Source organism: Pleurodeles waltl, chromosome 2_2 (genome assembly GCF_031143425.1).
Source record: "Pleurodeles waltl isolate 20211129_DDA chromosome 2_2, aPleWal1.hap1.20221129, whole genome shotgun sequence".
Taxonomy (NCBI): Eukaryota; Metazoa; Chordata; class Amphibia; order Caudata; family Salamandridae; genus Pleurodeles; species Pleurodeles waltl.
In genome coordinates, this window is record NC_090439.1 from 508,867,813 (window position 1) to 508,880,904 (window position 13,092).

The following is a 13,092-nucleotide window of genomic DNA, read 5'->3' on the forward strand; positions in this document are numbered from 1 at the left end:
CTAGATACAAAATTACCGCGACCCCTGCCCCTAAAAACCCGACCCACTCCCGATGATTACAAAATTACCCGACCCCCCCCCACCTCTGTCCCTAAAAACAAAATAACCCCGACCCCCACCCTAAAAACCATAGTACTGACCTTTAAAAAAATAAAATAACCTAACCACCCCAACCCTTTCTTCCCCGACCCCCAAAAACTACCCCCAATCTTGCCCCAGCCCCACTTACCTGACGCATCCTCTCCTGATGGATCTTCCTTTTTCTCTGCCTTAACCACGCATGTGCGTTGTTCAGCACATGCGTGGTTAAGGCAGAGAAAAAGGCCTGCGTTGATCAAGCAAGCGTCCTTCCGCTGGTGTTAACACCGCAGGCGTGGTTCCAGACGCGTTGTTCCGGATCTTTCCCAGATTGGATTTCCAATCACTCCAAAATGTTATATGGAGTTAAAAATTGCATATCGCTTCCAGTCAGTGGCATCCACATTTCGTTTCTCTTCCAGGGGATGCACTGAACTGTCATCAGGGCAATAATCATTGTAAGTCCAATGTTCATGTCTCATTAGAGCACTTTATTTTGATGTAAGAACATCCTATTTTTTTGTAAGAAGTATTGTGATCGGACACATGGAAAATGTATTTTTTAAGGGGGGTGTACTCATAATGCATTCATGATTATTATCCTAAAGACGGTTAAATGCATCTAGTGCAGGGGTGACGAAACGTCAATGCCACCGATTAGAACTGCTATGATGAAACTCTGCAGTCTCGGACGGGGCATCGCTTATCCGTGTACTTCTTGTGGTTTAACGAGTGTTGATGTAATTCCGGAAATAATCCTGTTCACCCTCAGGGGAGGACTGGAGCAAGATTCATACACGCAATCCTGGAAAGCGCTGTGTTTTACTATTTGGATGGCCTGTGTAAATAAAGAGTCCATGTTCGTTCAATTAGAAACACTAAGTCCGAATTCTTTTATTGTTCGCGTGCTGAAAACATTGTTCTTTACTCCTCGATTTTGTTTCTTTCTCGTTCTCTTGCGTGAGCTGCGCTTTCCTGTGCAAGGAGTGACAATTTGCAGAAAATATCACGTCTCTCGAGTGCCTGCTTCTCTGATGCAACCTGCACAGAATGCACTTCCGGCTCCTTAAATACTCTGTAATGTCAGCTGCAGTATATTCTGGATACAGTCTTGCATGTGGGATTAGTGGCCTCCGCACTAGTGACGCATCCTCCATCTGACATTTTATCGCAGCGAGACGCTTTAGTTATTAGAAAAGGGCTCGGAGCCATGTCGACGTCACGTCAGTGTGTTTGATTGGTTGGTGGGCTTGCCTAGTAAAATCTGCTTGCTTTCATTAGTGGAAGGCATGCACACGTCATGCCTTTTCTGTGGTTATCCCTCCTCGAGCGCAGCGACCAAGTACAGAAAACATGCGAGGCTCGCTGTTTTCTGTTGGATCGTGGAATACTTTTTCTCTATTTTCCTAGCGCGATTTTGCTTGGCAGAAGTCGAGCGCTTTGCACAGTTAATTTCACTTTTTCGGGTTACGTACATAAAAGCACTTTTGCCGATAGATGAAAAGTCGGGTTAGGAGTTTACAACGCGATCAGCTCTAACATGAGCAAACGCGAGACCCGTTGCATTGCAAATGCTTGTTTTAGGGTTGCAAACACTGTTGCGTGCCACCCTGTTGGCGTCTTTGCTTTTCCGTTGAAGCCAGCTCTGTCTGAGTTTCAGCAGATTTTTACAGTTTGTCAGTGATCTGGAAAGCAGGCCCGTTGAACTGAGGGATGAGACTGGAGTGGGGTCAGGCTGGTCGTTGCAGCAGCACTGTAGGGGAAACTAAATAACGCATGTGGGCGGCGAACTACACTCCTTAGCTCAAAAGCAATTTGTAGGTATAAAGGTATATCTAGGATATTATCCAAAAAAGTGTTGGTTGTACTTCAGTCCATCACAAATCACCGCTAGAACAGGAGAGTTATTTAGGTTGACAACATACCCAGAAACCACACCTGAATTGCACAATGCAGGTTGGACCTTTGTTGAATCTGATGTACATTACACTATTTCTAAACACACCAGGATAAGCTTGTGTTTCCATCTGGAGGGGGCATGGACTGGTAGTGTGGGCTAGATTATTCATACTTGAGCAGGACCAACACTGATTTGAATTTGCTCGGTCTCCATCTGCAATGGATTAGTGAACAAAATGCAAGGGAATGGAATGAAGTGGAATTATCAATGGCCGAGATTAATACAAGCATTCCACTCATCACTGTTTTGTTTTCCTCATTGTGAAGTCTGAGACCTCTGCTTACAGACAGGGGATCAAGCTAACCCACATGGGTGACGCCCAGGTAAACCTAAACAAATCAGGGGTCTCTTGTACTCCCATTTGGAGGAGACCTGATCTTGCAGTTCGGACTGGACCATTCCTACTGGAGAAGGACCAAGGCTGATTTGAAGCCAAATAGAGTGCCATGGTGGGCATAATAATGATAGACTGCAATTCAGAGTAATTACCAGTGGCAGAGTTTAATTATAGCATTGAACCTCTTATCTTTTTGTTTTTCTCAGTGCCACAGAGCAGCAGTAAACTTCTTGCAAGCCGCCTCTTTGTTACGAAAGGAGAGATTTGTGGCCTCTATTTCACAGTAAATGACAAGGCCCAAATAATTAGCTATGTCCTTCCTATAAGACCACCACTGACAATCTATTCCTTGATATAATGTAGCAATCGGGTGAAGTTTTCACAGAATTAAGCAGTGCACTTGGAGTTACAGGAACTAGGGTGTTGTTATCATTTTTTATGTGTCTTGCATAGCTTGAACTGGTTTTAGTTCCACCTTTAAAAAAAGTTCCATACCCTGAAGCTGCATTTCATATCATGTATGGCACATATCCACGTTTCAGAAACTTTTGTAAATGTTGCGTTATCAAGAGGTGGGGAAAGCGCCGATGGAAATAAAGTGTCAGTTTGTGAGGTACAGAGACCCTAGGTGAGAGGATGGCCTTTCTGAACAGTTTAATGAGAAGAGATTGAGATCTAACTACACTGCATAAATAGGGACTATTTAGGTATACCCACACTCTAGTAATTTAGTTCAGAATATATTTCAGTCATTGCAGATGCAAAGACTGAAACCTTTCAAATATTTCAGGATGTTTAGACTGGGAAAACCTCTATCACTAACTGGATCAAGTGGCTCCTCTGAACTTTCAGTACTCAATGCACACCTTACTAGTTTCACATTTGGCTGACTTCTAACTAACCTAGAAGATGGCTGCAGCTGGGTCCTCTTTGAATCAAAAAGTGGTGCCAATATTCATTTTAGAACTCGCCATTTGCCTAAGAGCAACATTTTCTGTATTAAGCATGATTACATTTCTTTGATAAGACTCAGTAAAAGAGGCCCTCTGTAAAGATAAGTATATTTTTGAGTCCAAAGTTACCTAGTAGGGTGACTAGTCTAGATATAAACAGTTTATGAGATGTGGACAGCTGTCCTCTGCAGCCGGAGATGCTAAGTGGGTCTGACGTATTGCAATCATTTCTAAAGCCTGATACACTCCTAATGTTAGCAGCTTCACCGGTTCCTTAGTTCCCGAAACAGAGTTGAAATGATAATCAGATCATCATCAGGAAAAAGGTCGTATATTCGCAGAATCATCGCTGGGCCGCGGATGCTATCATTCCATCCAATATAATCGGGCAGTGGCTTAATACACAGGGTTAAGGAAATGGCAAGGTGGATATTCCTAACTCTTCACCCTTACCAATACAATTCTTTCAGATATGAAACCAAACCATTTACTTTCATTTTTGCCTGAGAGCTACAATAAGTGGTGAAGACCAGTTTGTATACTTTCCAAGACGATCAAAACGTCTCCCAAGAATTTTCAATGTTTTCACTCAAAGGACTTATTGGTTGCCAGCGTTAGTGCAATGGGTGGATTTAACTTCCCTTGACCTTGTCAAATAGCTGAATGATCTTTCCAATATTTCAGATGCATAATGTTTCTGATACTACACTTGTGTGATGTGGCCTAATGGAATTATAACTCTAATTTAAGCATTCACACCAGATTTTTGAATTTATTTTCATTATGTGTTGAAAATTACTATTGACTTGTAGAAGCTGTACTCCTTGAAGTATTAATATGGGCTTTGAACTCATCCAAATAATAGATTTGGACTTAGTTTCTGGTACACTATTAAAGTGTCCCTTGTCGAAGAGAAGTTGAAATGGCTGAATAAATGAAATAACAATTCACTCATGTCACATGGCACATACATCAGTAATAGGAATTGCTGAGTCAGAGAAGATTGTTTGCATGCTGAATAGCAGGCTACCATTTGGAATCAGGCATAATGCATCTCCTTTGTACAATTTCAGAGATTATAATCCCTCATAATTCCACATTAGTTAGGCTTGGGAACATCAGCTTCTCACTCAAGGGCATTTGAGCTTTAATATGCTGCGTTAAGGGTGCTCACAACTTTCTTACTTTGAGGAGCAAAAGTGATTTTTTCAGCATGAATGTGAGGAAAGCATGAAGTATATCTGCTCAGGTAGCAGTCATAACCAAAACTAACTTCTCTCCTTTATTAAACTAACAGGGAAAGATGACAGCATCCTTTGCAAATTTACCAATGACTAAAAGACAACTCAGAAGATAAGGTTTGTCACCTGCCAAGGTGACTGCTTTATACGAACGCCCCAAACATGTTACCATCAAGACCTGCTAATGAAATTAACACCAAGGCTGAGTCATATCAAGAGAATCTTTGAGTTATGCAAGCCCATACAGTGCTGAAAACACCAGGAGAGTTGACCAATCAGCCACGATTCTGCTCCTTTCTGTGCCCCCTCACCTTCATTTGGTAAGGAAGCATTGTAACAACCCTATGTCCAGACGTCTTATGGACCCAGGGTCTTTGACTGGTTGTAAGTGCTGCACTGCCTTATTATGACAAATTCCCCAATTGAATAACAGCAGCCTGGTGAAAAACTTGACAAATTTTGTGGAGAGAAAGAGAGAGAGAAAAAGAGAGAGAGAGAGAGAGAGAGTGTGTGTGTGTGTGTCTTCACTGAGAAAAAAAAAAAATGTACAGGGATGTTATAGTTAGGCACACATTTTAAACTTACAAAAGCATAGAAATTCACCTGTTATAGTTAGAGTGATCTCAAGTAACTATAACTCGTGCCTTAAGGCAACTATAACTCTCGCCAAGTGCCATGCACAGTTTTTTCATCAAAAGTTTTACAGCAAGTACAACATTGATATTATCAATGATGTTATCAAAGGTGTTCTGAGTGCCGTAATTTGTATGGTAATTAGCAGTGCAAGGTGAGGGTGTGAGTTATAGTTACCTTAGGGCATGAGTTATAATTACTTGAGATAACTCCAACAGGTGAATTTCTATGGTTTTTTAAACATATAGTCAATTTCATTAATATACGTTGATCTAACTACCACTGCAAACAACCTTTAGCCATTCGCAGTGGCAGTTGGCTGCAGGGCCTGGTCGATAGCCATCCAACCTTGTGCCACACATGGCCAAAGGGTTAAGAGAGAGAGAGAGAGAGAGAGAGAGAGAGAGAGAGAGAGAGAGAAAGTGAGAAAGTGAGAAATTGAGAGAGATAGAAAGAGTGCGATTTAGGCTTTGATGAATGATGTACTTAGAATGAGATATTTCCTGACAAATTCAAAAGAAAAATGTTTTTCTCATTAAAAAGAGTGAGATCACCTTTCAGTATGTAACTTAAATATTTATAGTCGAAAAGAAACCAAAGCAGTAAATGACCACTGACTCACCTAGACTAGAACCCTTAACCCTACACACCCGAGACCTTAACCACTAGGCCAGAGGTGACTCCTTACTGTGCAGCGTCCAGACTTACCTAAGACATTCAACCCACAGATTTTGAGGGTAAAAAGACTTCAATGTTCCATCACTAGGAATATTTAACAGTAAAAACACTAGAAAATAAACAGACACACTGCCAAGAGATACTAGGATTTAACCTTCAGCCTAATGAGTGACAGCACAAGACCTTGACCATTAGCCCAGAAGTGACTCTGTTCTGCTTTGCATTCAAACGTTACTATAACATTGGTACCAAACATCTTGCTAGTTTGACGCTTTGAAGTCATTGCATGGAGAGACTATTGCAATGACAGTCTCTCTCTCTCTCGCTCTTCCATCCCATGGTGGGATGGAAGAGCGAGAGAGTGACAAGACCGCGGTGGAGCCTCAGGGTCCCCTCGGTCCTAACTGGCGCAACACATCCTGCGGGAGCCGGCATTGCTCCCACAAGCGGGGAGCTGCTTTGAATAGCAGCTCCCTGCTTGCAGGAGCAATGTTTTCATCTGTTTCCCTGGACACAAGTCAGAGCTGTCAAAGCTCCCACCCAGTCACAGCTAACAGCTATGTTTCGTGGGTGGGCACCCTGGGGCGTACCAGGAGCCAGCCCTGGGGGGTGGCGGTCTCCAGAGCCATCAGTGGCTCCTTGAGGGGAACTGCACAGCCCTCCTCCAACATAAATAGTCCCGGGGAAGTGGTGGTCCCCAGGGCCCTGAGGTCCGCAAGAGACCTATCTTTTTCAAAACTAGCCCTGGAGAGGTAGCAGCCCCAGGGCTGTGGGGGTAGGTGGAGGGCGAGAATGCAGGTGCCTCCCTCCCCTGCATAACAATAGACGTTGTGCCCCGTTAAGGTGGTGGCCCCCAGGGGCCCAAGTGGCCCCCGCATTTCATTAGCAATAGTGGCCTGGGGAGGTGGCGCCCCCAACATGTATTTAGTTGAATGCCCTGGGGAGGTGGTGGTCCTCAGGGCTGTGAGGGGGTGTTGCATGCCCCCCCAGCATCTATTTACAAAACTGCCCCAGGGAGGTGCATTAAAAATGTCATTGCCCCCAGGACCTGGCCCATCTGGGGGCTTCTTAAAAAAAAACAAGCACAGCAGCCCACTCATGTTTTTTTTTTTTTTACATTTTTCCTGTGATTTGCAACGTTGTTGTGAAATCGAGGCAACATTTTTTAAAACAGTGATTTCTAGCCCTGGGGGGTCTCTCTGGCACCTCAGCACCAGAGCTAAAGGGTAAGGGTGACTCTAGTCTGGCCCCTTGTCTTATTTTTATTTTTTTTACTTTTTTTGCAAGACTCGGCTGAAGCAGAGACCCAAAATGGCTGCCAATACTTTCTGGTTGAAGTGTTGGCAGCCAATAAGAGCTCTGCAGCTCTGTGCACGAGCAAGTTATTACAGAACTGATTTACACCAAATGACTGCAATCTGCATACCGAAGCTATCTTTCTGCCAAATTTGGTGTAATTCCGACCAGCGGTTTGGCTGTAGTCATGCTCAAAGCCCCTATTGGAATTACCATGGGAAACACACATTTTTTGGCACCCCCTTTTTCTCTGCCCCCGCTTGACAGATCACCTCAAAACTCCCCATGCGCAATAAGAATCACCGGCACACTTAAAAAAATAAAAATAAATGTGAAGATCTTCAAATGGTGCCAAAGATATAGGCAAGTCAAAAAAAAAAAATTCTATGGAAACATGGTCCTAACTACATAGTGACGATCGCCACTATGTAGTTATACACACATATATACTGTGTGTGAAATCATCATACAATTCCTATGAACTAATATTAGAAATTGTTACAATTATATAGTTTAAAAAAGTGGACAAGGGTAAAGATACAGGAATATTTGGGTCACAGACAAGACAGGAAAGGAAGAAGCAGAAAAAGAGGGTTCAAAAAAACGAAGAGAAAAAAGAAGACACGATAAGTGTAGAAAAGACAACGGGATGAGAAAAATGTAGTTGACAGCAGGTGAATATAAAGGAAAATAGTGGGAGAGCAAGATCAATAGCCACACAGGCATTACAGGAGGTAGGAATGGGTGGCGGAGTCAATGTCCAAGCAAAACAAATAGCATATGTACAGTGACTGGATGGAGGGAAGGCACCCACTAAAAAAAGCGTAAAATGTGTAAAGAAGATAGGGGGATTGAGTGAGGATCTGGGTAGAGGAAGGGAGTTAAAAAACAAGGAGTAAGCATGAGGAAGGGAAGATTTAAAGGGGGGACACGGAGGGCCGACTCCCCGCCCGCCAAAACATAGAGACAGTGAAATTGGGGGAAAAATAAAACTTTGCAGTTAGGCTTTTTTGTTATGAAGTACATCCACCAGGTGGTTGTCATCAACTTGGGGTATGTCACACAAGGGGGAAAACTGATAATCAGAACCAGTTTCTGCAAAGTTTTCTTCATCTCATTCACCTGGAACTGTAAACAGCAGGCCTGAGGAGAGGCCTGTCAGGGTTAATGTCAGAAACCACTGTACGGGAGAGGAGACCACGAAGAACTCACTGGCAGAGGGAGTCCAGTGAGTGGAAGAGACCACCTCACCTCACCAGGGGGCTGACTGCTGCCAGGAAAGCGGTGGGATACTCAGAGAGCGGCCACACACAGTTCGAAGAAAGGAGTGAGCACTCAGTGGCAGTTGACAAATAACGGCAGAGCGAGGAGAATCACCGGCCTGCTCTTCAGCTCAGACACCGGAGAAAATGTGGGGACTTAAAAGAGGCGCCGCGAGCCACAGAAAACTGCAAAAGGAAACCATTGCTCCGGTATGAGGCACAGGAGCTGCGGTGCGGGGCTCAAGGTTAAGGAAAGACCACCAAGGCTAGAAGCATTATACGGCGATAATACTAAAGTACCTGTTGTTCCAAACTTTTAAAAACCACCCAGACCTCGTTATAAAAAAAGATCCTGTTGTACTGAGCACAGGCTACCGCCATGCTCGTTATGGCACTATAGACGCAAGCCCTCGTCACACCCTTTTAGCAGCACGTGCACACTTGTTCAATCGGAGTTCTTAGCCCCATCTGAGCAAAAAAAGCATATTTGGCTAAAAAAAAAACTAACCAACTCATGAAACAATATTGTATACCCACTTGTGTTAACATTAAAATTAGATTTACTTTTGGATATGTACAAATTTAAACAATTTACCTTATTAGGCTCGATTTCTGAGACTTTCTATAAGCTTTGTAGCCCCCTGTAAGGGAAGAGACATTGGATTGATGTGTATACAGGGTATAACCAAAGGAGACATTTCTCATCGGAGCTAGGGTGGGCTCATATAATGCTGTAATTCAAATGACAATGCAATCCTAAATGCTTCACACTATAACTTCTGAAAGTAACCCTTTCGCAGGCTTAAGGTGCATTTTGGAGATTAGTTGAATCACATGTATAGAAGTGGTAGCAAACTGTGTGTATTGGGGGTGCGTTTGTGTTGCTAAATTTTATTTTAGAATAATGCAGTAAGGGAGACCACACTGATATTAATATTATATGATTATTATCAATTAAATATGAAAGGCCTGTGGAATAATGTTCATGCAGTTCAGGTAATAACCTATGCAATTACTGTATTGCTGAAAAATGTCAAAAGTCAGAATTTGAAGCAATTTACTTATTAGATAAATGACATAAAACTTATAGTTAGAAGGAAAAGAGAACATAGACATGGAACCTGAGGGGACTGGATGTTGGCGAAACAGCAGAAACACTCTTCCTCTACACCTAAGATTCATAGAAGATGTGGCAAGACTGAAGAACAAATTTAGCATCCGTTTTTTTATCTGACGACCTCTGGCCATATCACACCGGATGTGATACTGTGATAGGCTACCGCCCTGCACATGCCCTAAGTCAATGATCTGGCATCAAGAACGCAGTCGTAGTCAGACACATTACTTTAATCTGTACCAAACAACTGCCAAATGGTATGGACAGCGGCGGCGGAAGCATATGTCAAGGAGAGGAGCGAGTGGAGGGGACAACGCGGAAAAAAAAAGAAAAAACGTACAGTTTCCCTCGCTGCCATCTCCTGACGCATCCAGCCGCCTTGCTCCTCTTGTGGTGTCCCAGCATTCGCTGGGGCACCAGCACAGGCTCCCCAGCAATCCTGGTGCTGTTTCCATGCTAAACATAGCATGTAAGCAGCGTCAGAATTGGTCTGAGCGGCTCGGATTGCCACTCAGACACAAGCCTGGGGTCTATGCTGTTTCTCCAGCAGGCTGTGTATATACAGCCGGGTTGGAGAAACCTAAGTGCGCATGTGTGTTTGGCCGGCCTCAGACAGCTGCGGAGGAGCCACCCCTGGGTATGGATCACTACATAAACGTCCTAAAAAGGATAATATCCATAAATAAGACATAGGCCCAACTGATAGGTGGGACTAAGGTTCAGACATGATTAGCCTTGTTAAAAAATGGGCACAATTACTTTGAGCTATGGACAGGTACTGCAGAAGGGACAAGCACTATGGACAGGGACTGCAGAAGGGGCAAGCGCTATGGACAGGGACTATAGAAGGGACAAAGTAAAATGCACCTGCAGGTCCAGGCACAGAGAAGGAGCTCATGTGAGCTCCTGTGCGCCAGCTTCAAAATGACTAACTGGCAGACAACGCCAGCCTAAATCGCTAATTTGGAGACCACCACAGGGTTTCATTTTCTGCTTATATTATTTGAGTCTCTGAGCATTCTATGAACTGATTCTTTCCTCTTTCAAGAGGAGTTTAGGTATGTGTTTCAAGGAATATTTGGAATTTTATAGAAACTCAAGATGCCGACACTGATGTAGACTGACCACAGTGCTTAATTTGAGACAGTGGTTGCAAGTGGGTGCCCTAGGCACTCGTTTTAGGGGACCAGCACTTATTTTTCTGCATCAGCCATTTACCTCGAGCAAGAGAGGGAAAACACAAAAAGCGGAACAACAGGAGAAGAGGAGATGGAAAATCTGTCAAAAAAGAAGAAAACAGGCACCTGCAAGAGTGAGATAAACAGATAGGGAGTGTTTAGAAGTGGATTAAAGAGGCATGAGGTGGATTTAAGACTACATAGACTGACATTCAATTGCACCAGCCATGCGCTTCTAAGCAGAGCTTTTGGCACAATACTCTTTCTTTCAATAATTAAGCACTGGCTGAGCAGTCTTTCAAAGAGATTCTGCAATTTAGCAGACAGATATTTTCATTTCCTTCATAAACATAAGTACTAAATACCCCATGGGTAGACTCACAAAGCATAAAAAACTGAGAACTTGAAAATACCTGCAGATAGCAATACTGACGGTTTTAGGCGATATTATGGTTAAGGCAAGCGATTGTTATGCGTTAGATTTTGGTTTGGGAGGAGAGATGACCTATAAGCATTTCTCTAGAGGTCAGCAGGTGGTCTGTACACCAGTCATCACTAGAAGAATGGGGTGGAGCAAGCAAGGTGTACGGGATGTAACTCAGAAACATGGGCCCCTAACTAAACGGTGAGATTGTGGTTAAGGTTATGCAGAACAGTCTGGCTTATGCATCTTCGGCTTAGTTGCAGCGTGCAAAATTCACAGGTTTTGAGGCCAGAGAGCTGCCGTAGCCGTGCTTGGTGTGTACACAGTCCTGTGTGAGTCTGTGTAAAATGGTCTTTAGGGAGAAGGTGTTTTAATGTTTTCAGCATCCCTAAGCTGATGTAGAAAGTGCCATATTTTTATTTGATGCGAGAATGAAAGTTCGGAGTCAAACAAGATGTCCAGGTAACCAGCTTATAACCTAAAGGCAACTGATTTTTTCAAATGTGCTGTACAACTATATGAGACTGGGGTGAAGTGTGGACATTTAGCAAAGAGAGGTTTTACTCCAAGTATTCTGACCAATTACATCAATTTTGGTCATTAACTAATACAATGTGAAATGATCCATATCTGGATAAGGTCTTCAGTGCCCCTGATATTAGGGCAAAGCTTGCTGAACATATTGATAGAGTTTTGTGCCGATATCCATGAGCTAAAGAGAGCACGCTCCAAGCCGTGGTGTCTTTCTTGAAATTCATGTTTCTTCAATACAGTTAGGTAGATAAGTCAAGGAAAGTAGTTTCATAAATTGAAGGCCCGGGGAAATTTAGTTTATGCTAGCATAAGGTTGCATTATTTCTGGAATTTTGTGTGATGCTTGATTTGCAAAATGCCCAAGATTATGTCATTACAACGTATCTCGCAATTGAAATGTACGAGTGAAAAATCCCACATGGGGAGCAGGTGAGCAACATGAACAAATGGAAAGCATGAGTTCGTTGTTTGCTTCCTGAGTAATATTGCTTTTTTTGTGCAAAATGCACCCTCCTGTCCAAAATGATTGCAAGGACGCATTCACACCTAAAAATAGTGCAAAATGCCAGAAATCCATTTTGTGTACGTTTTTGGACATTTTGCATGATTTCCCCAAAGTAAATTACGAGAATTTCGCCCAGGCATACTACATTTACCGTTTCCATCAGGTTATGTCATGCACTGGCCTGTTTTAGAAAGTCGCAGCACACACAGCAAACATTTGTCTTGTATTGGACGTCGCACTGTGTAGTTTTATTCCCAGGAGGGTGATTTTACGCTGCTTTTTTCCATAACCTCACATTAGGTTCTTCTGGTGGCTGCATCAGAAGACCGGCTGCTGAGATAATGTCCGACTTACCCACACATATCAGATGGACTACGGCCCAGAAATAGCCCTCCGGATCAAACTGCAAAAAGAACAAAACAAAATCAATGAAACATTGACTCGTGTTAAAAAACGGACTGTTCACTACAAGCGGTTGTTAATACAATGTGTTCACGCCATCATCTTGAGTGAAACAAGAGAAGAGCTGTGCGTATTCAGTGCAAAGACTCCACTACAAAATCAATGTATGCTTAACTTTTAATAGTATTGATCCCCCCAGGCTTAATTACAATGACTTCTTGTTCTGATGTGCGTATGGAGAGTACAGCTCACAAAAGCAATTTCTAGGATCGATGAATAAATGAGGCACGCATACATTTTGAAGCGCCTATGTAAAACCGCATATGCATAGAATATTGTATAAAAATCAATGTAAAACTTAGGTCTTAGGTGCGCGTGCATTGTATTGATATTTATATAGCACTTTCCACACCCTTTGCGAGTCCATAAGCACTATCCTTGGAAACAGCCCTTTTCTTACTTAGTTTCAGGGTGTGCTATTATCAGTTTATGAT

At 43.0% G+C, this 13,092-nt stretch overlaps 1 protein-coding gene across 1 annotated transcript in view; it reads right to left on the reverse strand.

The window, feature by feature from the left end:
- The window catches only part of TMEM241 (transmembrane protein 241), a 533,877-nt gene that overhangs the window by 291,640 nt on the left and 229,145 nt on the right, over positions 1–13,092 (reverse strand). The window contains exons 8-9 of the mRNA XM_069220019.1: positions 12,551–12,599; positions 9,034–9,079 (exon numbers count right to left, since the gene is read on the reverse strand). Of these exons, the coding sequence (XP_069076120.1) occupies positions 9,034–9,079; positions 12,551–12,599 (95 nt within the window). The remainder of the gene's footprint in view (positions 1–9,033; positions 9,080–12,550; positions 12,600–13,092) is intronic.